At 43.9% G+C, this 26,912-nt stretch overlaps 1 protein-coding gene across 3 annotated transcripts in view; it reads left to right on the top strand.

Moving 5' to 3' along the window:
• Positions 1-1,454: 1,454 nt before the first annotated feature.
• CCDC81 (coiled-coil domain containing 81) overlaps positions 1,455-26,912 on the top strand; it is a 73,129-nt gene continuing 47,671 nt past the window's right edge. Inside the window, exons 1-2 of one of the 3 annotated variants that reach the window (XM_068266769.1) lie at positions 1,455-1,584; positions 23,468-23,543. In XM_068266769.1, coding sequence (XP_068122870.1) covers positions 1,489-1,584; positions 23,468-23,543 — 172 coding nt within the window. In that variant the 5' untranslated portion in view covers positions 1,455-1,488. Of the gene's footprint in view, positions 1,585-6,491; positions 6,635-6,674; positions 6,742-23,467; positions 23,544-26,912 lie in introns of those variants that run through there. The other 2 variants (XM_068266770.1, XM_068266771.1) reach the window with 2 other exon arrangements.

Raw genomic sequence — 26,912 nt, forward strand, 5'->3', positions numbered from 1 at the left:
TACAGACAAGGGCAAAGCTGTTTGCAGGAAGAAACAAGCAGCCTGAAACTTCAGTGCATGAGAACAGGGGGAAAGAAACACACAAATAATCTCTTGAGATACAAAAGGAAGGGTGTATACAGCCTGCTTGTGTATGGATGTATTTTCTATGTGTGGACATACTGTACATCAACCTACTTCCTGTTTTGGTGGCCATTTTGTTTGTTTATAAACAAACTTTTTAAAACTGTTTTTAACCACTTTTAATGTGGCGGGGAGCTGCAAAATTGTGACAGAGGGTAATAGGAGATGTCCCCTAACGCACTGGTATGTTTACTTTTGTGCGATTTTTAACAATACAGATTCTCTTTAAAGAGGAACTCCAGTGAAAATAATGTTTTTTTCTCTTTAAACTGGATTGTGCAATTTTACATAGGTGGCTTTAAAGGGAACTTTTAAAATTCCCATTATCAGTGTTTTATGGCAGCGTGGGTATGAGTGGATCTAGGTAATATCCAGTGTATGATTAATGATTATGTGAATGGGTTAGTGAGAACAGAAATTCATGTTCTGCAATCATTAACACATTGTAAACCTTGTAGGAAATAAAATATTAGGCCCCTTTTACACTTAATCAGTTGCTCTCAGTTATAACTGAAAGAAAACTGATTTTTAAAGTAATGCCCATGTTTTCCTATGGCACCTTTCACACTTAAAGAGGAACTCCAGTGAAAATTATGTAATTAAAAAAAGTGCTTCATTTTTACAATAATTATGACTACAGTATAAATGATTTAGTCAGTGTTTGCCCATTGTAAAAGCTTTCCTCTCCTTGATTTACATTCTGACATTTATCACATGGTGACATTTTTACTGCTGGCAGGAGATGCTGTTTGCTTTTTTGCATTTTTTGGCAGTTGGAAACAGCTGTAAACAGCCATTTCCCACAATGCAATGAGGTTCACAGACAGGAAACTGCAAGGAAAATGGTCCTCACAGTCTACTATGGGAGGGGTTTCACCACAATATCAGCCATACAGAGCCCCCTGATGATCCATTTGTTAAAAGGAATAGATTTCTCATGGGAAAGCTACTGACTGGGATGAAGTTCAATTCTTGGTCACGGTTTCTCTTTAATGCGTTTTAACTGAAATCTTCTTCCCAATGCGCTGCTATGGAAAAAACGTGCACTAACGCGTACCAATGCATACTAACGCACACTAACGCATAGCAACTGATTAAGTGTAAATGGGGCCTTAGTGTTTTTATTGCATCTGTGCAACGCTCACATATGTTTTTTTTTTTAGACGTAAACAATAATTACATAAAAGTAGTCATAACATTTTAAATGAACTGTTACAAGAAGTAACTCACCCAATCATTTGTTCCAGCAGTGATCTCCATGGCAACTGCGGTGTCATGTGACCTGCCTTCTTTACATATCAGCATATCACATGATGCTGCCGTCACCATGGAGATCGCCGCTGGAACGAGCTACAATGGGGTCTCATGGCAAAAGTAATCGGGGGAGTGGCCCTGATCACCCTCTCCCTGGAAGCAAATCCACCCCTGAGGCAGCTGCCAGGCCCCCCACTATCCCTGCAGGTGTGCTGCTCCATTAGTCTGTGCACTGTCGTCTTTGTCCTCACAGGGGGCCCTCTTCTCAGTGACCCAACGCATGTTATTATGTAATGGCCTGCAGAGCAGGATCATCCACCAGGCAACCTACGTAGGAAGGTCAATGGGCTCTAGTGGGTGTCAATGGGCCCAACAGCGACCTTCTCTGATCTCTCTCCACTTTAGCTTACCAAAAAAACCTCAAGGGGGCCCCAAATCTACTACCTTGCCTAGGGCCCCATTACATCTTAAAGTCAATGGGAACCTTTAAAAAAAAACAGATACTTACCTAGGGAATGGGAAGGCTCTGACAACTATAGAGCAGTGGTCAGGAACCTTTTTGTCTGAGAGAGCCATAAATGCCATATATTTTCAAATATGTTTCAAACTGGGACAGTAGGGCTCATGTCCCTGTTGCCATGGTGATGTGTATACAGTTGATCCGCCAGGCAGCGGAGTGTCAGACACGTCTTCAGCTTCTCTTGGGTTACAGCAACATCAGCAATTTCCCCGAGAGCCAGACAGGAGAAATACCAACTAACAGCTTGTACAATTAGCTAGCTGACTTGGGCTTTAATTCACTTTGTAGGACAGGATCCCCGCACTTTGATTGGTCCAATAGGCTGCCTGTCGCTTGACAGGCAGCTTATTGGGCCAAAGTGTGGGGATCTCACCCTACAAAGTCACTGGACCTGACAGGGTCCAGAGTGGGACAATTGGAGCAGATGTTTATTTTGGGGTAGCGTAAGTAAGTTAGTAGTGCATGCTACAGCAGTAGCGGGCACTACTTTGAAAATGCTACTTGCGCTGCCACACTAAGCTGCCCTGCTTGAGCAATGGAAGCTTAGTGAATCAATCCCTACTGATTTGTTTGTAAGCCGGATGTAGCCATCTAAAGAGCCACATCTGGCTCCCGAGTCATAGGTCCCCTTCCCCTGCTATAGAGCTACCCTCTCCTCTTCTGGTGTCCGTTCCAGTCTCCCCCGTAGCAGCATTTGACTAAATTAGTCAAATACTGCTGTCTTCTCCGCCAAAGGGAGGCTTTTGAAGTCTTCGGGGAGCCCGAGTGCTCCATACTGCCCTCCCTTGCGCACTCTCTCGCACACTCGCAGTATGGAGCCGCTTGTCTTCAGGAGGACTCGGCTCCCCAAGATGCCTGAAGTCCCCAGTGGCAGAGGATTTAAACGCAGGAGCTGCCGCCGCAACGAGGCCCCCGGGAGAGTACTGGGAAGGCGCATTAGGACCCATAGCCTTTCCTCTCCTTAGGTAAGTATCTGGTTTCTTTTTTGAAAAAAAAATAGACTCCTATTAGCATTAAACCACCTCTAATCACATGTAACAGTTCACTGAGATGATGTAACCAAGGGGTGTGACACATGGAGCAGCATGCTGGGACAGGTGAGTTGCTATGCTGCCTAAAACTTTGCAGGGGCCCCAGGGAGCCCAAGTTGGGGGGTGGGGGTCGGTCAGCAGTGCCCAGCAGCCCTGGGGCAATGCACAGAATGCCACTATGATAGCATTGACCCTGTTTGATCGGGAGTGGCTGATTTTTCTGATCAATTCTTATAAAAAATTTAAAGTGGACCTGAACGCTTGCACAGGACAGAAGGAAAACAGAGAAAAGCACCCTGTATGTATTTAGAGAGTTTAGCTTGTCTAATTCCCCCTCATCTGTGACTAAGCACAAGTTGTAATTTGATCCCTCAGCTGTGTCGGCCTGTCCTGCCAGGACAGAGAGCTAATTAGTAAACACAGGATGCTAACAATATGTCTGCCTCCATGAAAGCAGGAAGTAGACACTCTGCAGATTTATTGCAGGATTTGCATCAGCTGTAACAAAGAAATGTTTTTCTTTAAATTTTATTATGCTGTTGCTTATCTTCTAGAGCAGATAGGAAGATCTGAGTTCAGGCCCGCTTTAAAGGGAAGGTTCAGGGAGGGGATTAAAAAATAAAAATAAATTTCCACTTACCTGTGGCTCCCCCCAGCCCTTGGCAGGCAGGAGGTGCCCTCGCCGCCGCTCCGCAGGCTCCCGGTGGTCTCCGGTGCCCGACCCGACCTGGCCGGCTGCCAGGTCGGCTCTTCTGCGCTCCATTTCCTGGCACTTCTGCGTCCCATGCCGGCGCGCTGACGTCATCGGACGTCCGCCGGGCTGTACTGCGCACGCGCAGAACTACTGCGCCTGCGCAGTACAGCCCGGCGTCAGCGCGCCGGCGTGGGACGCAGAAGTGCCAGGAAATGGAGCGCAGAAGAGCCCGACCTGGCAGCCGGCCTGGCCAGGTCGGGTCGGGCACCGGAGACCACCGGGAGCCTGCGGAGCGGCGGCGAGGGCACCTTCTGCCTGCCACGGGCTGGAGGAAGCCCCAGGTAAGTGGAAATTTATTTTTATTTTTTTAATACCCTCCCTGAACCTTCCCTTTAATGGCGTAGGATAAATTGTCAATTTCTTTATTCATATCATAGTCCAAAGCATTTTTTTTCAGAGTTTTCAATCATTTATGTTTTCACAATTGGGGAAAAATTGAAGACGTGTGTAAAACATTATTCACATTTTTCAGATGTTACAATCAATCAGAAAGGGCTTACGGGAGAAAACTTCGTACTGCGTCTGCGCAGTATGCTCCCGGAGAAACGAGTGGGAGTGAGGACCAGTGCGGCCACGCAGCCACAGTAACATCCGTCTAGTTAGACGAATAATTGGACGGTGACATGCGACGGGAATGGAGGATTCTTCAGTGACGGCGCAGGACAGGATATCTGCAGGGGGCTGTGCTGGGGCGCTTTCTCTAGCACTGAGTGATTTTTTTTTTTACTCGCCTTTCTCTGCGTTTTCTAAGTGCTTAGAAAGTGATTTTTTTTCACTTCCTGGCGTCAGTCAGGAAGTGAATTCTTTGAACCGGAAATGATTCATAAAAACGTTTGGGAAATCGGCATATACCTGCCATTACAGGCAAATCGCCCTAAAAATGGTACAAGCGGCGCTTTGCTGACCGGATCGCAAAAGAACCGCTCAGATGCGAACACTCTCATAGGGCTTGTTCACACCTACGGTGTTTTACGCTTTTTTTGAAAGCGTCAGTGATTTTAAAAATCGCCCTAAAAACGTGTGTGCAATGATTCCCTATGAGAGAGGTCACATCTGAGCAGTTTGTTTCCGATCCGCTCAGCAAAGTGCTGCCTGTACCATTTTCGGGGCGATTTTGGTACAATGGAAGGTATAGGAAAAGCGCAAGACGCTCACAAATTGCATTGCAAAAATGTATCCGGCGATTGCGCTTTTAACCACTTTGTCCTCCTTGACGTATAAAAACGTCAAGGAGGACATGCGCTCTCCCGCACGCTCCTGCGGCCGATCGCGCGCGTGCACGCGCACTCCCGGCCGCGGATTCGTTAGCCCAGGAATCAATGTATCGGGCTATGGTGCCCGATCACTGATTCCTCTCCCCCGCTGAAAAAGCAACAGCTTCTCTCGGAAGCTACGCTTTTTCTGAAGCTATGTCCCTCTAAGCGTACATTGTACGCTTACAGTGACGTCATGTAAACAAACTCAAGATTGCCATCTTGTGGCCAAAAAGTAAAACTACAAGTAAAAGTAAAAAAACATTACAATACACAAATATTTCCCCAAATAAAACACTATTTATATCCCACCCTCCCAAAAATGCCCACATAAAATGTTTAATAAAAAAAAAAAAAAAACATTACTATAAAAAAAACAAAACACATAAATATTTACCTAAGGGTCTAAACTTTTTAAATATCTATGTAAAGATGAAATATTTCTCCATTTTTTTTATAAGCTTGTAAATAGTGATCGATGCAAAACGGAAAAAATGCTCTTTTATTTCCAAATAAAATATTGTCGCGATACATTGTGATAGGGACATAATTTAAATGGTGAAATAACCGTGACAAATGGGCAAATACAATACGTGGGTTTTAATTATGGAGGCATGTATTATTTTAAAACTATAATGGCCGAAAACTGACAAATAATGAATTTTTTCATTTTTTTTCTTATTCTTACTGTTAAAATGCATTTACAGTAAGGTAGCTCTTAGCAAAATGTACCCCCCAAAGAAAGCCTAATTGGTGGCGGAAAAAACAAGATATAGATCAGTTCATTGTGATAAGTAGTGATAAAGTTATAGGCTAATGAATGGGAGGTGAACATTGCTCGGATGCATAAAGTGAAAACGACTGAAGGCTAAACTGGTTAATATACTCCTTTGACATGCATATTTAAAAAGTTCAGACCCTTAGGTAACTACCTATTTATGTTTTGTTTTTAATTGTAATTTTTTTTTTTTAATTAAAAATGTTATTTGGGTAATACATTGTATTTATTCTTTTTGGGGTTAAAGAGTTCACTTCTCGACTTGCGTCAGGAAGTGAAAATACAAATCGCTCTACAAAAGCGCTTAACACAAAATCGTAGCGCGCAGTGGAGCCCCGGGTGGAGAAAAAGAAGTGCAAAAGATCAAAACGCTTGCATCATAGATTTGGATTTTAGATGTGAACAAAGTCCTAGGGAATCATTGCACAAGCGATTTTCAAAACTGCCGACGCTTGAAAAAGGTGTGAATGAGCCCTTAAAAAGGCAAAATAATTTATTTTAAGAAGGCAAAACTGCACTGTGCAGCAGGAGAGATGGGTAAATGCTTTGAGTAGGCAGTAGGCATATACAGTACCTGAACAAGGCTTGCTTTCAATACTGGCAAACAGGCAAAAAAAGAATGTGACCTAAACTAGAGTAGACTACAGGATTCAGGATCGGCTGGTGCGCGGGCACGTCTCATCATACACAGTGCGCGCGCAGCAGGGCAGCTAGCTACTCGGCCGAACTCATAAGCCACGCCCCTATGGCACTTTCCCGCCCTCCAGCTCTTCCCACTGGAAAAAAGTTCTGTTCTTGTGCGCGCAGGTGACGTCATGCCTAGCAACCCCCTGGACATTACCTGCGCGTCCTAGAGACGGGCGCGCTCCCGAGGCTGGATTGAGACACCTCTGCACTACCTGCATCGGGCATACAGGACGGGTGAGAGCTGAGAATGGGGCTACATAGAGGAGAACGTGTGTGTGGAGGGGAGACAGGGTCAGGGGAGGGAGAGGCTTGCCTGTGTGAGTCTATCAGTATTCACAGAGGTAAACAGAGTTTTAATAACTTGTGCAGATCAGACAGAACTTTTCATCTTGCTCTTAACTTTTAGTATCCTGTTTTATAACCTGGGAAGCGATGCTAGGGATTAGGGTAAACTTCTGTGCTGCAGTCATTTCACTTCTGCACTTTTATGTTCAACACAAACATTTATCTTTTAGGGTCCACTCACACTTGAGCGGGAATCGCACGATTCCCACTTACCGCAAACCGGTAGCGGTTTTTAAAACCGCTTAGCACATGGTTAGCTATGGCAGTGTTCTCACTGCTGCGATCGGCGGGCGTTTGGCGATAATCGCAAACATGTTACATGCAGCGTTTTGGCTGCGTTTCTTGAGCGATCGCGATTAGCATGTATTGAACTGCTAATCGCGATCGTTCCCAAAACACTACAGTGTCCAGTGATTTTTTCGCGTTGGTTGCAGAAAAATCACTCATGCAAAACGCTAGCAGTAATCACTAGCGTTTTGCGATTTTAGATGTGAACGGGGCCTTAGAAATTGGCTATAAATCCAATTGTTGTACTGTTGTAAAAAACTAACCGAGGGCTACGCACACGGAAATGCATTTTTTTCTGTTTGTGTTGTGTTTCTTATGTGCTATGAACAGACTGTAAACACCAGGTTTCAATTTTGAAAGAGATTTTATGCAGGTGTGTTAGGAAATCTAAAGTCAGGAAAAAAACAGTTTTAGCTTCCCTGGGGCATCTTGCAGCCATCTGCAGTCATCCTGTGCCCGCGCCGTCCATCTAATACCCTCTGGCCAGCAGCTCGACCCCCTGAAAGCTGCCTGCCACAGGCCTTTGCATCACGTCCAGGTGCATGGCAGTGTTCTGTGCATACGAAGTACGGGACAATCGCTACTGCGCATGCGCAGAATGCTCCCAGCGAAGAAAGCATGATCAGGGTGCACGTGACTCGGGATTGTGCATGCGCCGTAGCCTGCTACTGGCCACAGCCGGTCAGCTTTGAGGGGTCTCCGCTGCTTTCTGGAGGGTCGCGGAAGGATTGTACAGGCACAGGATGACTGCAGGGAGCTTCAAGAGGCCACAGGTAAATTAAACTGCTTTTTTTGGGTGGCTTAAGTATCCCTTTAAGGCAGGGGTCTCCAACTCAATTTACCTGGGGCCGCAGGAGGCAAAGTCAGGATGAGGCTGGGCCACATAAAGGATTTCACAATCAGCAACTCCCGACCCCCCCCCACCGTCCCTTGCATTGATTTTTATTTCAAAATCAAATGCACACTGAAGCGACCTATTTTGCCTATTTTACCTTATAGTTCGCTTCAGTGCTCCGATTACAAGTAATCTGCCGTGTCCCCGCCGCAAAACGAGGGCTGCAGAGCCCCCAAATCACCCAAGGTGCAATCCGCCGGCATTTCTTGGAAGGGGCAGAGCTTTCAGCTTCAGCTCTGCCCCTCCTGACTTCTGCCCGCCCCTCTCACTCTTCCTTCACAGAGAGGGGCGGGGAGAGGCGGCGATCCGTGTGGCGATTGACGTCAGGAAGGGCAGAGCTGAAGCTGAAAGCTCTGCCCCTTCCAGGAAATGCCGGCGGATTGCCCCCGGGGATGTGGGGGCTCTGCAGCCCTTGTTTAGCGGCGGGGATGCGGCGGATTACTTGGGAGCACTGAAGCGAACTATAATGAAGCTTTTGCCGGAGCGGGCCACAAAATATTGTATCGAGGGCCGCAAATGGCCCGCGGGTCGCGAGTTTGAAACCCCTGCTTTAAGGTGAGAATACAGTAGATGTGGTAAATGATCAATATCTAAGTGATACTGATTGCCACATTGGGGCACTTAAAGTGAACCAGAGCCGAATAAAAATAGAAAAGGTGTAATACTTACCTAAGTAGAAGGAAGTCTGTGGATCCTCCCAAGACTTCCCACGTCCTCCTCAAGACCCGGGGACCCACTGACAGTTCATGGCCACGCCCTCTTTGTGAATGAGCGTGGCCATACTGCATCAGCGCGAGCATGCCCCCCTGCGCAGTAGCACGGAGTCACTAGTGGATGTGTGGCTTCTGCTTAGTGTGTAGGTGTGGCCATACTCACACAGCCACTATAGGGTGCGTACACAGCTCTTGACCCATCGGGGATAGGGACCTGATCCCCTAGGGTGACATCACTGGCCGGCCTGTACAGATGCCTGTCAGCTATGTAGCTGGCGAAGCGTTTTGTTGCTATGCAGGGTGGTGGAGGGATGACAGAGGTGCATGTGTGACGTCACGCGGTGGGCGAGGGAGCCTCATAGACATTGTGATCGGCTGTCGCGGGGGTGAGTTGATCCTTCAGGCGGATCGCTCATGGGTTGTCCACCGCTGTACAAATGCCCTAAATTTTTGTGCTTTCCTTCCTTCCCTTTTTCGCATTTTTAGTGTTATGCAATTTCACGTTCCACGTGCACGTTTGAGTTTTTGTACACTAGTACAGCCACTCAAGTGGCCACTTTTTTGCCATTGCAGTGTTTTTGCAATTAGGAGGAATTTACTCCTTTAAGATGGTGAATACGTCATCTTTTCCTGCTTAATTGCGTACATAGTTACGTGTCAGCGTGCGCTCCATATTGGGACGCATGGTCTGCGCTGACGGGTAGCTTGTGTGAAGCTTTATCGGGACAACGTCTTTTTGGGGCGTGTATCTATCTGTTTGACGCATACGTTTTTTTGGAGTTAACGCGTTCGTCATCGCGTAACCCGCCCCTAACACGTGATACAGGAAATATAACCCAGTGTTTGCTGTGTAATGGCGTGGATCAGCTTCGGAAGAAGCACTGCCGCGCAAAACGGCTGTTAGGCTACCTATTCCTTGCCCTGCACCCACCCTCTGATATGGTAGGACATCTTAATTTCTGTCATCTCAGCACTATTTGTCTGTTAATGACTTTGGCACCTACCTTTGAATGAAACAAATCCACATGTCGTGGCTCACACTATGCTTGAATCTTGAATAAATGTGAACCAACTGCAGTGCCTGATGAAACTTGTCTCTATCTCCATTGATCCATGCACTGTACACACGCCTATCGGCTGAGGCGGTCGTTATTGGCCACCCTAGTCAGGCATGTGTACGGGCCTTTACACGGCGGGGAGCACGGCCATGAGAACATGTCCGACAAGCTCCTGTCGGATGTATTCAGAGGGTCCATGTGTGGCAACAGTGGGGTTGAGGAGGAGATGGCAAGCTTATGAAATAACCAGAGGCTTCCTTCTACTAGGTAAGCATCTAACCTTTTTTTTTTTTTTTTGTATTTGCCTCTGGTACAATTTATTATTAGACCAGATCACAGCTTAGATGTGATCTAATGTGACTGACATTGCTGCAGCTGCAAATTTTATACTGTTTGATGCAGTATTGATCTGTGGAGCCTTGCTCCAGCATATTGGTCTGTAGTCAGGGCTGGTTCTCTCATGAAGCAAGGTGAAACACTTGCATCAGGTGCAGAGATTACAGGGACAGCGTGTTTGTACTGTTTTTACACTAACAGCATGCAGAGTAGGAGGAAAAATGAGAGGAGAGCGAGGTGAAGAGGTCATCATTGGGGAAAGCAGCTTGTTGTGCTGTGTGAGGAGTCAATAAGTGAGGAGGGAGGAGGAAAGAGAGCAGCAGTGTTTCATTTGACTTGTACAACAGAAGGGAGGGAGTGGCACTGCTGTCCCGACTAAGGAGGAATGGAGGACAGCCTGAGGGTGAGCAATTTGTTTGTCAGACTCGCAGCCAGCCAGCCAGTGTGTTATTGTGTTGAGCTGCAGCATGTCATGTCTCAGGCTGTTGCATATGCTCCCTTGCTGACTGAGAACATTAAATGAAGCAGAAATATTACATGGAATAATAGCATTAGGTAACAAAACTCGCACTGCAGCTACTGTATAACATGCTGTGCAAATCATCGGATGCTGTGTGATCATTCCAAATCGGGGGGGGGGGGGGGGGGGGGAGTGCACATCCTCACAACTTTGCCTCAGGCAGCAAAAAGTCTAGAACCGGCCCTGTCTGTAGTGATGGTCGTGTCTAGGAGAACTCATGGAGAAGCATGTGATTTGGTTGATCAGCTGATAGATTTGCAAAGCTCTGATTTGCTGTGATCACATCCTGCACATGATCATGACTAGCTAGCAAATCAGAGACTTATGCTGGCGATACACGGTCCGATAATGCTGCTCGATCCCCGCCGGCGTACAATGGCAGGGAATCGAGCGCTGATAAGGAAGCACCAGCGGGGACGAGTGGGAACCGATCCGCGCGGACAAGCGGGGACGCGGCGGGAGTCGATCCGGCGCCTAATCTAGCGTTTTCCACCAGAGATGTTTTCCACTTTCCTATACTTTAGCATTGAGGCAGAAACGCCTCAGAAAACTAAAAAATGCTGCAGCCCCCGAGTTTGCGTTTGTGGAAAAAACAAACCGCTCTGGTTTGCACCATCCCATTCACTTTCATTAGCCAAGCGGTTTTCCCCCTGCAAGCGTTTTAAAAAACGCTTCAGAACCGCTCTGGTGTGCACCAGCCCTTAGATTGTGAGTCCCCTCTGTGGTACAGTTAGTGACAAGACTATATATACTCTGTACAGCGCTGCATAATATGTTGGTGCTATATACTAAATAATAATAATAATTAACAGAGGGTGAGAAGATTTAATTATAGTAGTATTGGTCATTAAAAGTGGGTGAGGTTAAACACTTTATTATTGTAATAGTCCCCATTCCATATTTCTCCACTACAGGACACTCATTTCATGCACTCTGTTATTACCCCCCCCCCCCCCCCATTATAGTTATACGGTGATAGTATTTACTTGATTTCTCTTTTTCCGTTGCATCTGGTGTTCACACATCCTTAGTCCTGGCACCTCACATGCCACATTTTAGTTATCACCAATGTAATGTGTCATAACAGTCCTGTGGCCATTGCACCAGTGATGAACAAGTAGGGAAGCTAGAATTCAGGATCGGTAGAATATGAGTGAAGAGGCATTCAAAAGCTGAAGATGTAATTTTGAAACTTTCGTAACCTTCCAGCTGAGGCAGCTCACCTCAAGGGGGAAAAATGCCAGGGAACCCCTACAAAGTCCTGAAGGAATCCTGGTTGAGACATACTTATGACCAGTCGGACTCCAGCTGTGGAGTCGGAGTTGGAGTCGGAGTCGAGGAGTCGTGGTTTCAGAAACTGAGGAGTTGGAGTCGGGAGTCGGAGTCGCATGATTTTTGTACAAAATCCACAGCCCTGTTAAGTATTAGACTAAGGAGTCGGAGTCTGAGCAATTTTGTGTACCCGGAGTCGTGGTTTCAGAAACTGAGGAGTTGGAGTCGGGAGTCGGAGTCGCATGATTTTTGTACAAAATCCACAGCCCTGTTAAGTATTAGACTAAGGAGTCGGAGTCTGAGCAATTTTGTGTACCCGGAGTCGTGGTTTCAGAAACGGAGGAGTTGGAGTCCGAGTTGGAGTCGGAAGATTTTTGTACCAACTCCACAGCCCTGCTTATGACCATTTATATCTTTGAGCACTGAGTGACTGCAGGTGAGAATCTGATTGATTCAGGCATAGAAAACTAGACTGAAGAGTTATCTACATTGTTGTGAGTGCCGAGGTTGTTTTCAGCATATCGTATGACCTATTGTGGAGTAGGATACCTCCAGCTGCAGCATAACGTTTTGATATCCGGATAGGAGCGATTGTATTATTTCCTTCCATGCAGGGCTGTAACTAGACACAAGTAACACCTCCACTCCCTCCTAGCAATGATTTGAATGAAGTTCCCTCTAAAGAGACAGTAAGGTCCTAGCTAGAGTACGGCCATACAGAATGTGATGAAATATACAATATATTGGCCTCAATTCACGGAGCATTATCAAACGTTTATCAAACACTTTATCAAACGTTTGATAATTTATCTCATGGGTAAAATCTCATTTTTAATTCACTAAGGTGTTATATATTTGTTGAACGTTTTATCGGTAAAACATTCGATAAATATATAAAACCTTAGTGAATTTAAAATGAGATTTTACCTATAAGATAAATTATCAAACGTTTGATAAAGTGTTTGATAAACGTTTGATAAAGCTCCGTGAATTGAGGCCATTGACTGCTTTCCACAAAAGCCACTGCTAGAATTTTAGAACATAATTCATCAGGCATATCCCCGAAACAACAATTTTCACCCGACTAGCGTAGTTAGAAAGTACGCTCACATAACAAAATTACTCACAGATTGCTCTCAAATAACCTAAATGAGACAATTAGCCAGAGGGCCTCCCTCCCTAGTAACAAATAGATCTGAATGGAGAGTCTTTACTTATGTTCTAAAGCAGCCTTTCTCAACCTTTTTACCTTGGAGGAACCCTGTAAATAACTTTTGGATCTCAAGGAACCCCTGCAATCAATTTTTTTGTTCTCGAGGAACCCCTACATTTATTTTTCAGGAGGCATGGTCTTTAAAGAGACACTGAAGCGAAAAAAAAATGATGATATCATGATTTGTATGTGTAGTACAGCTAAGAAAAAAAACATTAAGATCAGATACATCAGTCTAATTGTTTCCAGTACAGGAAGAGTTGAGAAACTCCAGTTGTTATCTCTATGCAAAAAAGCTATTAAGCTCTCCGACTAACTTAGTCATGGAGAGGGCTGTTATCTGACTTTTATTATCTCAACTGTAATTGAACTGTTTACTTTTCCTCTGCTAGAGGAGAGTTCATTACTTCACAGACTGCTCTGAAAGACTCATTTTGAATGCTGAGTGTTGTGTAATCTGCACATATTATAGAGTGATGCAATGTTAGAAAAAACACTATACCTGAAAATAAAAATATGAGAATATTTTCTTTGCTGCTAATCTTCTAGTAATTATTTATAGTACACAACCAATTCATTATATCATATATTTTTTTCGCTTCAGTGTCTTTTTAAGTAGGTTAGGCTGCTAATTTCACTATCTCCTATTACACTGCCACTCATTATACTGTCTCCTGACCCCCCAAATTAATGCTTCTTGTTACAGTACCACCTATTACAGTGTGCTTTATTATACTTCCCCCACGATGGGGTAAAATGCCAAGGAACCCCTGCAGAGTCCTCAAGGAACCCTGGGGTTCCAGGGAACCCTGGTTGAGAAAGCCTGTTCTAAAGAAACGGATATTGGCCTCAATTCACTAAGCTTAACTCCTCTCTTTAATAACGTTTCTAGAGTTACCACCAAGGTGCTGAGACATGTAGTATTCAGGAAACATTTTACCTCAGGCAAATCTAAAGTTAACTCCTCAATCCTTAAAATAACTCCAGAATTCTAAAATTAAAGACAGGCTGTTAATTAACTGCATGTGAAAATAACTACAGAGGAGGTAACTTAAAGAGTAACTGTTAGCCCAAAAAATCAAATTTAAGTCTCTATTGCAATGTGTTAAATAGTTTGTAAGGGAGCCAAAAAGGCAATGCTGAAGTTAAAAAGCAATCTAATTTTTTTTACTGTGTGGCTATCATTCGGCCTTTTCTCCAAGCTCCTAAGGAGGACGCAAAGCCGCATAACAGATACTGCAGAGCATGCCCATGTCTGCCCGACCCCCCTCTCCCCCCCAGGACCAGGTGCCGATGTCTGCCCGACCCCCTCTCCCCCCCCAGGACCAGGTGCCGATGTCTGTCCGCCCCCCCCCCCAACCCGCCCCCAAGAGCCGATGTCTGTCCGACCCCCCAGGACCAGGTGCCGATATCTTCTCACCCCAAACAGCTGACACTGAGAGAGAGCGGGAACGGAGTACATCTACACACTTCCAGCGCCGCCACTGCAGAGCAGCCGCCGCCGTGCATCTCTCTCCTGCTCATGATTCTCTCACATGTGACTCGTCGGCGGCTGCTCTGCGGTGGCGGCGCTGGAAGTGTGTAGATGTACTCCGCTCCCGCTCTCTCTCCGTGTCAGCTGTTTGGGGTGAGAAGATATCGGCACCTGGTCCTGGGGGGTCGGACAGACATCGGCTCTTGGGGGGGGGGGAGCGGACAGACATCGGCACCTGGTCCTGGGGGGGGAGAGGGGGTCGGGCAGACATCGGCACCTGGTCCTGGGGGGTAGAGGGGGGTCGGGCAGACATCGGCACCTGGTCCTGGGCGGGAGAGGGGGGTCGGGCAGACATGGGCATGCTCTGCATGCTCTGCAGTATCTGTTATGCGGCTTTGCGTCCTCCTTAGGAGCTTGGAGAAAAGGATGAATGATAGCCACACAGTAAAAAAATTAGATTGCTTTTTAACTTCAGCATTGCCTTTTTGGCTCCCTTACAAACTATTTAACACATTGCAATAGAGATTTAAATTTGATTTTTTTGGGCTAACAGTTACTCTTTAACCACTTCAGCCTATCTGGACGGATCTGCTCGTCCAGATAGGCGCATTGCGGGCTAAATGGACGCACAAGTACGTCCAGCGTTATTTCCGCGGGTGCGCGCGCATGCGCACGCACCCGCCGCTCGTTCACAGCCCAGCCGACAGAGCGCTAATTGGTTCAAGGGACCAGCAGGTCCCTTAACCAATCAGATGAGTTTACAGGCAGAATGCACATTGTTACAGCCAGTAACAATGTACATTCTGCTAAATGTTTATAAACAAAGTTTCCCTCTCTCTCTCTCACAGCTCTCTGTCATCACAGATTCTGTGAGTGATCTGTGCTGACAGGAGCTGAGAGAGAGACTGCAGCAGTGTGGTAGGACTTATATTAAAATTTTGCCCCCCATTCCTTGATTTTAACCCCATATCTACCCCCTTATCTCCTGATCCTCCCTCTCCTTGCCATTTATTCTTTCTAACCTCCCTTCCTAACTTTTGGGTATTTTCACCCTCTCTACTCTTTCTATATACTCTTTCTATCTTCCTTCTATCTACTCTTTATCTATTTTATCCATCTATTTCAGAAAAAAAAAAAAAAACTGTCACTTTAAAAAAAAAAAAAACACAATCTATTTCTTTCTTTTTCTTCTTACTTTTTATTTCTATCTCTTCTTTTTAGTATGGCGAGGAGGCGCTTTTCTTTGCAGGAGGCAGTCGCCTTCTGCGAGCAGAGCAGCAGTGAGGAATCTGGGGATGACTCAGGCAGCGAGTGGTCCCCTCCGAGCGACTCTGATTCAGGTACTGAAAGCTCAGAGTCCGGAGGGCTGCCATCTCACCAATTGTGTTGGGATGATCCTGATTCCCCTGATGAGGAACCATCAGGACAGTCAGAGGCCATAGCTGGGGTCTCAGCGGGCAACACCACAGCAGCCAGCAGCAGCAGTGGGCAGACAGGAGCCAGCAGACAGGAACCAACTGGACAGTCAGAGGCCATAGCTGGGGTCTCAGCGGGCAACACCACAGCAGCCAGCACCAGCACTGGGCAGAGGGGAGCCAGCAGACGGGGTGAGCGGCCATCGGTACCTCGCAGGCAGCCGGTACCAGATCATATCCTTAATGGCACTTGGTCACCCCCTAATTTTGAGGTGCCCAATATACCACCCTTTACAGCCACTCCTGGTGTGTCAGTGCCTATTGACAATCTGTCACCCATTGAGCTGTACCAGCTCTTTATTACGGTGGACTTTTGGCAGCATATGGTTGAGCAGACTAATCTCTATGCTGAACAATTTTTAGCTGAAAACCCAACCCACTGGACTGTGACAAAATGGAAGCCCACCAACGTGCCCGAATTTAAAATTTTCATTGGCTTGAATCTCAGCATGGGTGTCACAACAAAGCCACAGCTGAGAATGTATTGGTCCAAGGACCTCTATCATAGCGCGCCCCTCTACCCAGCAACAATGAAAAGGCAGCGATTTGACTTGCTATCTAAATTTTTTCATTTGAATGATAATACCAACCATGTTTCACGGACTGACCCTGCCCATGATAGGTTATTCAAGTTAAGGCCCATGCTGACCCACCTTACTGCAGTATTTCGAGATCTCTACACCCCAGACCGTGACATTGCAGTGGACGAGTCCCTTGTACCATTTCATGGTAGACTTGCCATTAAACAGTACATACCTAGCAAGAGGGCAAGATATGGGGTAAAAATGTACAAGGCATGTGAGAGTGGCACTGGCTACACCTTCGCCTTTACAGTATACGAAGGCAAGGACTCCGCTTTACAGCCAGCTGGGTGCCCACAGTACATTGGCACCAGTGGGAAGATTGTTATTGATCTTTTAACCCCTTATCTCCACCAGGGGTACCACCTCTATGTAGATAATTTTTATTCAAGTGTACCTTTGTTTAAGTTCCTGTACTCAGCCAAGACTGGAGCATGTGGGACGGTTAGATCCAACCGTGTAGGCCTCCCACTACAGGTACTGAACAAAAAACTACATAGAGGACAGTCCTACAGCCTCAGATGTGGCGAACTCCTCGCACTAAAATACTTTGACAAGAGGGATGTGTTGATCCTAACAACGATCCACAGTGAGGCCACCGTTCCTGCCTCGTCAAGAGGGGAGGGAACTGTAAAACCACAGGCTGTAGTGGAGTACACCAAGAAAATGCGAGCAGTGGACTTGGCAGACCAAAAACTGGCTCCTTATATGCTAAGAAGAAGGCGGAGGGCATGGTATAAGAAGATAGCCTATTACTTGCTGGAGGTGTCAATGCAGAACGCATTTGTCTTGTATGCAAAAGCAGGCGGAAGGGACACCTTTGTGCAGTTCCAGGAGAAAGTCCACAAGTCTCTAATTTTTGGCCCTACCCAAATCGCTCAGCAAAACGATCCGATTTATTTGGAGAATACCCTCAGACTTAAAGAAAGACACTTTCCTGCCCTGATCCCCCCAAATGAAGTGAAAGCCACCCCTATGAGAAGATGCAGAGTGTGTGTGAAACACAAGATGAGGAGGGAGTCCAGATATTTTTGCCCGGATTGCCCCTCAGCCCCAGCACTATGCGTTGCTACTTGCTTCAGGACATACCACACTCTTCCACATTATTAATTTCTTCTTCTTCCTTTTTTTTTTTGGGGGGGGGGGGGGGTGTCTATATTTTTTTTAAACCTGGACATATTTTACTGGCCTTTTACTGTCCCTTAAGAAGCTCCCATTTGGCCTACCAATGTGTTTCTGAGGTGTTGGAGGAAACTGGATGCTTGGGAGAAGCCCAGAAACATAATCAAGCTGCCAAATTGAACTTTGGACCCTGCTTCCAAATTGAACTTTAGCCACATGCTTGGAATGAACTATGCTGACCCCTCCCTTCTTCTGACCCACCAATTTGCTTTGGCTTCTGACACCTGACTTCTGACCTCTGACTTTTCTTCAATCCTGCTAGACGTCCAATGGTAAGTTCCATTGTATTTGTCATCATTGTCATTTGGTTTTCTTTTAACCGTGACAAGCTGTAGAATAGATTTTGGTGTGTTTTAGGATTGAGGCCTATGTCATGTGAATTCTTCATACTGCCAAACTGGAAAAAACTGTTCAAAAATGCAATTTTCAGAGTTATGGTGCAACTTTAGCAAAACCGCATACGTCCCAATGTTACCAAATATGTATATCTGAGTAGGCCTGGGTCTCTAATTTTCAGAATGGTAACATTTATGACATGTATTGAATGTTCTGACACTCCATGGGCGTTGCTAAGAAAGAATGACATTGCTGCATTTGTTGAAAAAAATGACTTTGAAAAATCCATTGGCGCTACTTGTGGTTAATAGTGTGCTGTGAGCCCCAAACACTATGTGATTATGTATATAGGGTATCTTTTTAACCGTGACAAGCTGTAGAATAGAATTTGGTGTGATTTAGGATTGAGGCCTATGTCATGTGAATTCTTCATACTGCCAAACTGGAAAAAACTGTTCAAAAATGCAATTTTCAGCGTTATGGTGCAACTTCAGCAAAACCGCATACGTCCCAATGTTACCAAATATGTATATCTGAGTAGGCCTGGGTCTCTAATTTTCAGAATGGTAACATTTATGACATGTATTGAATGTTCTGACACTCCATGGGCGTTGCTAAGAAAGAATGACATTGCTGCATTTGTTGAAAAAAATGACTTTGAAAAATCCATTGTCGCTACTTGCGGTTAATAGTGTGCTGTGAGCGCAAAACACTATGTGATTATGTATATAGGGTATCTTTTTAACCGTAAAAAGCTTTAGAATAGAATTTGGTGTGTTTTAGGATTGAGGCCTATGTCATGTGAATTCTTCATACTGCCAAACTGGAAAAAACTGTTAAAAAATGCAATTTTCAGAGTTATGGTGCAACTTCAGCAAAACCGCATACGTCCCAATGTTACCAAATATGTATATCTGAGTAGGCCTGGGTCTCTAATTTTCAGAATGGTAACATTTATGACATGTATTGAATGTTCTGACACTCCATGGGCGTTGCTAAGAAAGAATGACATTGCTGCATTTGTTGAAAAAAATGGCTTTGAAAAATCCATTGGCGCTACTTGCGGTTAATAGTGTGCTGTGAGCCCAAAATGCTATGCGATTATGTATATAGGGTATCATTTTAACCGTGACAAGCAAGAGAATACAATTTGGGCAGTAAGAAAGTTGAGGCGTATTTCATGTCAATTTTTCTAACTGCCAAAGTGAATGAAAAGCAATAATATTGGTATTTTCATAAACTCTGTACCAAAATAAAACACTTGTAAAACCCCCAAAAAGTGACAGATTTGAAAAAAGAATACATAAATCTTTACCTTAGGGACTCAGCTTTGTAAATATGTATGCCATGAGGGCGTATTCCTGTTAGTTATGCAAATAAGGACTTTTAATCCTTGGTAGTGTACAATGAGAAAACAAAAAACACAACATAGAAAAAATACACCTTTATTTCCAAACAATATACTGTCACTATACTTTGTACTAGGGACATAATTTATATGTTGTGATAACCAAGACATATGGGCAAATAAAATGTGTGTATTTTATCTATAGTAATATTGTTTATTTTAAAACTATAGGGGATGGAATTTGAGAAATAGTGTATTTTTTCATTTTTTCCTTGGTTTTTCACTATAAGTAGCAACTGAGAAAGAGGTAATCCAGGAGCAACTTCGCCATTCCAGTATTCAATAAAACATCCAAAACTTTAATGCTATTCTTTCAGTAAAAAATTCCCATAGGTAAAAGACATCAAACCGTATACGGTCTCGAGAAAGCCCTCATTGAGGGGCGAAACGATCGTCGACCAGCCTCCGCACCACCTTCACTACCTCTTGTTGATAAGTATTGCCTTTTGATGTCTTTTACCTATGGGAATTTTTTACTGAAAGAATAGCATTAAAGTTTTGGATGTTTTATTGAATACTGGAATGGCGAAGTTGCTCCTGGATTACCTCTTTCTCAGTTGCTACTTATGATCTATATCTATTTTCATCCGGATGATGCACCGCTGTAATTTGATGTATTGGGATGTTTAAGGCATAGGTGTGCACTCGCTCTGTTATCTTGAACTGTCTAATTGAATGTTTTTCACTATAAAATGCATAGAAAATAAAGTATTTACTGAAAACAAGTATCGCTCACAAAAAGCTTGATTTGTGGCAAAAAAAACAAGATATAAATCATTTATGTGTGATGAGTAGTGAAAAAGTTATTGGGGAATGAATGGGAGGAGTGCTGAAAGGGGAAAAGTGTCTGCGTGCTGAAGGTGAAACACCTGTAGGCTGAAGTGGTTAAGGAATGAAGAGATAAGATAACTCTCACTGTGTGGTGGCAAGTTTTCTTCAGCATGATCTTAGTGAATTGAGGCCAATGTCGCCCCCCCCCCCCCCCCACACACACACACACACAACATAATTGGGCAGCCCCATCCCCTAATCTAATTAGTCACAGTGCCCTTCTCCAATGACTGTCTAACAGAATTAGGCAAAATGTTCCCTCAAACAACAGAAGTAGGTAGCATATTCCTCAAATAATATTCCATAATTGGGCGCTTGTGATACTGTTGCCATATGCACATAGTCACCATTCTTTGCCATGAGTTCCTACAATTGCTTCAAAGTTCCCAGATGCCTCTTGGTAGCTTCTTTGACCATTTCCCTCCATTTTCTTCCATGGAGTTTGGAGGGGTGTGCTTATCTGGTAAGGGTCCACGTATCCCAAACACTTTCCACTTGTGCCTATTTACAACGTTATCCCTGAGATCGTTTCACAGTGTCATGCCGCCCATGGTTGATTGTTTGCTTAGTTACACTACCAAGTACTGGAATGCTTCATGAATAACTTTTTATGTTTAACCAACCAAATAATGAGCAGCATGATGGCATAATGGGTAGCCCTCTTGCCTTGCAGTGCTGGGTCCCCAGTTTGAATCTTGTACAGAGTTTGTATATTCTCCCTGTGTCTGCGTGGGTTTCCTTCGGGCACTGGTTTCCTCCCACATCCCAATTACATACAAAGAAGTTAATTGCCTTCCCCCTAAATTGGTAAATATAGTTATATAAAAATACTAAATAATAATAATAAAATGATTACAGCTGATCACAGGTGGAAATAATTTAGCCTTGCGTACAACACAGAAGGTGATTAATGATTCAATTTTTTATTTTATATCTAAACTTATATCTTTCACTGAAGTATAGATTGAGTAATTACAGCTGGAAAGTAAATTAAAGATTAAAACACAAATCTACAAACATGTACAAATGATAAGGGGCATAGAAGGAATAGACGGTAGAGGTAGGGGTTATAAATACCAGGGTTGTGGAGTCGGAGTCGTGGAGTCGGGCAATTTTGGGTGCCTGGAGTCGGAGTCGGGAAAAAATGCACCGACTCCGACTCCAACTCCTAATGAATTTGTAACTGTAATTAAAATAGAAAATATGATAAAATGTTCTATTTCTCAGATAATAGTCATTAAAAATAATGTATATATACAGTATATATACAGTAATAGCTGTGCTTAGTCCACAAAAATGAAATAAACCAATCAAAATTAGTTACTTGTGCTGCTTCAATAAAGCAGTCCCCGTATTTTTAAGGTCAGATATACATATCTGATTGTGACTGTATATATGATGTGTACACAGGAATCTCTTATATATACTAAATAACATCTATGCTGTAAGAATAAAGCCTGATGTGTAGCTATGTCACTAATAGAGATGGTCAACGAGATGGAAATAATTCTGCATTGATGCTGATTTATGCAAATGTATGCACTCCCTTTGCTGATGAAATAAAATAATTTGATATGTTATTAAAATTTGGTTTGGTGACTACAAATTAAAGGGTAACTGAGACGGATGAAAAGTAAAGTTTTATACATACCTGGGGCTTCCTCCAGCCCCCTTCAGGCTAATCAGTCCCTCACTGTCCTCCACCACCCGGATCTTCTGCTATGAGTCCTGGTAATTCAGCCAGTCAGCGCTGTCCGGCCGCACCCCGCTCCCACAGCCAGGAACATTCTGCACCTGCGCAATAGTGCTGCACAGGTGTAGTATGCTCCTGGCGGCGGAGTGTGTGCATGCGCACTACGCTTGACTGACTCAAGTTCCTGGACTCATAGCAGAAGATCCAGGTGGTGGAGGAGGACAACGAGGGACTGATTATCCTGAAGGCGGCTGGAGGAAGCCCCAGGTATGTATAAAACTTTAATTTCATCTGTCTCAGGTTTACTTTGTTACACAGTAGTACTATACTCTACATATGCACTCCCCACAGAGCTGCAGGGAATCCACTGAGAATGCTGTGCACATTGAACACAGAGGTGTTGTCTGTTTACAATCTCCTCATTCCCCTGTAGAGTACCTGCACATCATTCTTACATGTACCCACACTTGATAGATGTTCTTTGTTCCGGTTGTACCTTTTACAAGTACTCTTACCAAGGACTAGTTTTAGTCTAAAGGGAATAAATATAGTAGTCTACATATCCTTATCACTTCAGTTGTCTTTTAAAATTCCTAAGCGTTGGCAGTTAAGAGACGAATTTCATGTTACATACTTTTAATCAACAAAATTGTAATATGCAAATTAGAGGAGTCGGAGTCGTGGAGTCGGAGTCGGTGGAATCCTAAACTGAGGAGTCGGAGTCGGTGGATTTTTGGACCGACTCCACATCCCTGATAAATACTATGGCTATCATTCATAAAGCATTTCCGCATGCGGAAATGCTTAAAACAGCTGACTTTACCGACCACTTAGCAAAGTCAGCATTCATAAAGGCTCTTTCCGCATGAAAAGCTGACATTACCGAGCAGAGTGATAAATCACCGCCTTGTGCGGTGATTATCGTAACAAATGTAACAAAATGTCAATTCATAAAGAATTACACAAGCAGTATGAGGACGGGAAATTCCGCTCCCTCTGATGTGGCGATAACAATGCTAAGTTAATGTAGAGACAGACCTCCCAGGCAGCTGCAGCAGAGCGGAACACGGAGAAATGTATCAACTCCGCAACTTCCTGTGCTTCCGCAAGCCTACCGACAGCCTAGTTTGGGGAATCTCTGCAGTGCTACCGCAACTGGATACATTTTTATGAATGCCCACCCAGAAGTCTAAAACACCGACAGTTGTGTTTTCCCGCACAGATTCTCTTTACCGACAACACGTTTATGAATGATAGCCAATGTCAAATAATAAACATCACAACAATACTTAGAACAATAGAGACAATATAGCTTCATGATGAGAATAGGGTCCTGCTTTATGATATGAGGTCCTGCTTGTTACTAATCATCGATGTGCTAATCATAGATACTTTCCTATATAGAAACAATAAAAAAGACATACCCACTTTGCGCTCTTTCTTGCAGGCCTGGAAAATGCTGGATTTTTTTCAGGATACCGTTAGGAGTGGCTTTCCAACACTGCCCAAGCTCACAGATGATGGTAAGTACATGAAAGACACAGAATCTAGGTTCATCTCCTCAAGTGAGGTGCTAAAGGGGTGTGGCCAAACAGCAAATTTAATGAACCCTTTGCACACACTCATGCAAATACTCACTGCAGACCAACCATCCAATCTCAAAGATCAGAAGCACAAATCCTAACATCCTCTCTTGGGACATGAATGTCCTCTCATTGGATAGATAGTACTTCAGACTAACCTCAAAGGGCGATACAACTATACGTACCATGCACACAACAATGTGAGCTGTATAAATGCTGACAATGATCTCTCTGTCCTATAACTATTGTCAGCATTTTAACAGGTCATACTACTATATGGTGCATATGGATGTATATTGTAGTGCTATTTGAGGCTAGTTTGAAGCACTATCTGTCCGTTGAGAGGACATTCATGTCCCAAGAGAGGATGTTAGGATATGTGATCCTAATTTTTTGATAGGTTGACGCACTGTACAGTATGCTTGCATGTTGCGTTATGCATGTTATAGGGCCAGAGTTAGGACACATACAAATAGAGATGGGCAGAGCTGTTCTGAAGTGAACAGTCCCTGGGGAATGACCTCGGAGTCACTTCCGTATTCGCCACTTTCTGCATTACTGCTCAAACTCTTTCATCGTGGCCACGTGTCCTCGATCGTGCGCCCGCAGCCAGGAGCGCTCTGCGTGACGTCATGCACAGAGCGCTCGCAGCTGCAAGTGCGCGATCGAGGATGCGCGGCTGCCGGAAAAGCGTCTGCGTAGTAATGCAGAAACTGGCGAATGCAGAAGTGACCCCGAGGTCATTCCCCAGGGACTGTTCACTTCAGAACAGATTTGCCCATCTCTACATACAAACTCAGTTTGCCATATGTGACTACACAAAATAATGCATTTTCTTTTGCTTACTAACACCTCTGTTAACTTAGCCACAGGGATAGTAGTGGTTCCTGGATGGTTGGTCTGCAGTGAGTATTTGCATGAGAGTGTGCAAAGAGTTGATTGATTTTACAAGTTCATACAACATAGACATAGATGACTGTTTACAGAACATCTACTGTATCATTTCTTGAGGAACATTGACTGGAGTGCAGATGAGGGTAGGAAGGAGAGGATGTGGATGATAACAGACAACTAGTAGGCTCCTTGCACACTGCATGCGATTCCGATTATGCTTTTTAATCGTTTTTTACATCCGATTGCGATCCTTAATCTTTACTGCATGCTGCATTTTGTGATCCGTTTTTCTGTTGAATGTATTCAGGTAAAATCGGAAATTGAAAATCGGAATCGCAAAACGGATTTGCAGTGTGCAGGGAGCCTTAGGCGTACGAGAGAAATCTCCGCCGGGAGACTTGGGTGCAGGATGCAGCCGGTATATGGCTGATCCTGCTGCTGCACAAGTCCTGGCAGCGTTAATTACCATTCCCCCTCCAGGTCCACGTGGATGGTCGGGAATGATGTAATTATGCTTCCAGCTATTGCTGGCGGCCGAATTGCAGTGTTTTAAAAGTAACTTCAGCTCCGTCTTCTGACGGCACCGAAGTTACTCACTGCGTGCCGATATAGCTGTAATTCCAATTACGGTCTATGGTGACACCTGCTGCGCCCAAATCTCCGGCGCTGTATTTAACGTGCTCAACGATTGGTACTCCCATAGCTTTCTGCTGCATTGAGCAGCTAGAGGCAGTGGCGCAATCCATTTTCATTCAGCCATAGGTTGAAATTTGCTCAATACCGAGTTGTGCAAGGTGGTAACCATCAATATTTCCTGATGGATTTTTGATTGGGGAAATACGTCACGTAATGTTTGCCTATCTTTATTAGCAACCTAATGATAAGATAAGCAATAGCTATAGGACAGTTATACAGGATGGAATCAGCTCAGTTGTTGCTGTTGATTGATGTTTACTGTTGTGTTCTCTCAGTCTGACGTGAGTCTTTTGTTAACTGGGTTCCCATTCAGTGTCTCCAATATCTTGTTACCAGGAGATTACCGTCACTTCAACACAACACTGTTTATACATAACCTCCTCCTTTTGTTTCTTACTTTGCTGTAATTTACCATATGAACATTTACCAATACTAGTGATATCTCAATCCACACATTAAAGAGACACTGAAGCAGAAAAAAAAATATGATATAATGAATTGGTTGTGTACTATGAATAATTTCTAGAAGATTAGCAGCAAATAAAATATTCTCATACTTTTATTTTCAGGTATATAGTGTTTTTTCTAACTACTCACTTATGAAAAGGGAAGAGAAACAAATGTATAAAAATATATATCATTTATTATAAATCACCATATATATAAAAAGATTTTTTCTTATAATATAGATTCCATTAAAAACCAGAGCCCAATCTCCTAGTGACCGGGGGGTAGAGACTTGACCAATGCAAACCATATGACAATAGATGTTCCAAAAAACATTTTAGCTGGAGCTCTCAGCATAAAAGTTCAGTTCCATGTGAGTCAAGATACTTTTCACAGTTCCCAAGGTAGTTATTAAACACAGTGAATGGAAGATTCTGAGTATTAAATAATTCCGTAAATATTGCAGGTAGGACAACCACTTGTTGAAATTGTAATATAAGGATGCTCGCATCAACTTCCACCCGAGTAAAGAGATTTCTAGTAGATGTAACATTCATCAGGTAATGTTACATGAATGTTACATCTACTAGAAATCTCTTTACTCGGGTGGAAGTTGATGCGAGCATCCTTATATTACAATTTCAACAAGTGGTTGTCCTATTTGCAATAATCACGGAAGTGGTTGTCCTACCTGCAATATTTACGGAATTATTTAATACTCAGGATCTTCCATTCACTGTGTTTAATAACTACCTTGGGAACTGTGAAAAGTATCTTGACTCACATGGAACTGAACTTTTATGCTGAGAGCTCCAGCTAAAATGTTTTTGGAACATCTATTGTCATATGGTTTGCATTGGTCAAGTCTCTACCCCCCGGTCACTAGGAGATTGGGCTCTGGTTTTTAATGGAATCTATATTATAAGAAAAAATCTTTTTATATATATGGTGATTTATAATAAATGATATATATTTTTATACATTTGTTTCTCTTCCCTTTTCATAAGTGAGTAGTATGTATATTTTGAGTCTCAGACTCTAAGGGAAGCACTTTGACTTTATACTTAGACCCATAGTGTGAATAGTGTTTTTTCTAACATTGCATTATTCTATAATATGTGAAGATTACACAACACTCAGCATTCAAAATGATTCTTTCAGAGCAGTCTGTGAAGTAATGACCTCTCCTCTAGCAGAGAAAAAGTAAACAGTTCACTTACAGTTGAGATAATAAAAGTCAGATAACAGCCCTCTCCATGACTAAAGGCTCAT

This window comes from Hyperolius riggenbachi, chromosome 2 (assembly GCF_040937935.1).
Source record: "Hyperolius riggenbachi isolate aHypRig1 chromosome 2, aHypRig1.pri, whole genome shotgun sequence".
Classification (NCBI taxonomy): Eukaryota; Metazoa; Chordata; class Amphibia; order Anura; family Hyperoliidae; genus Hyperolius; species Hyperolius riggenbachi.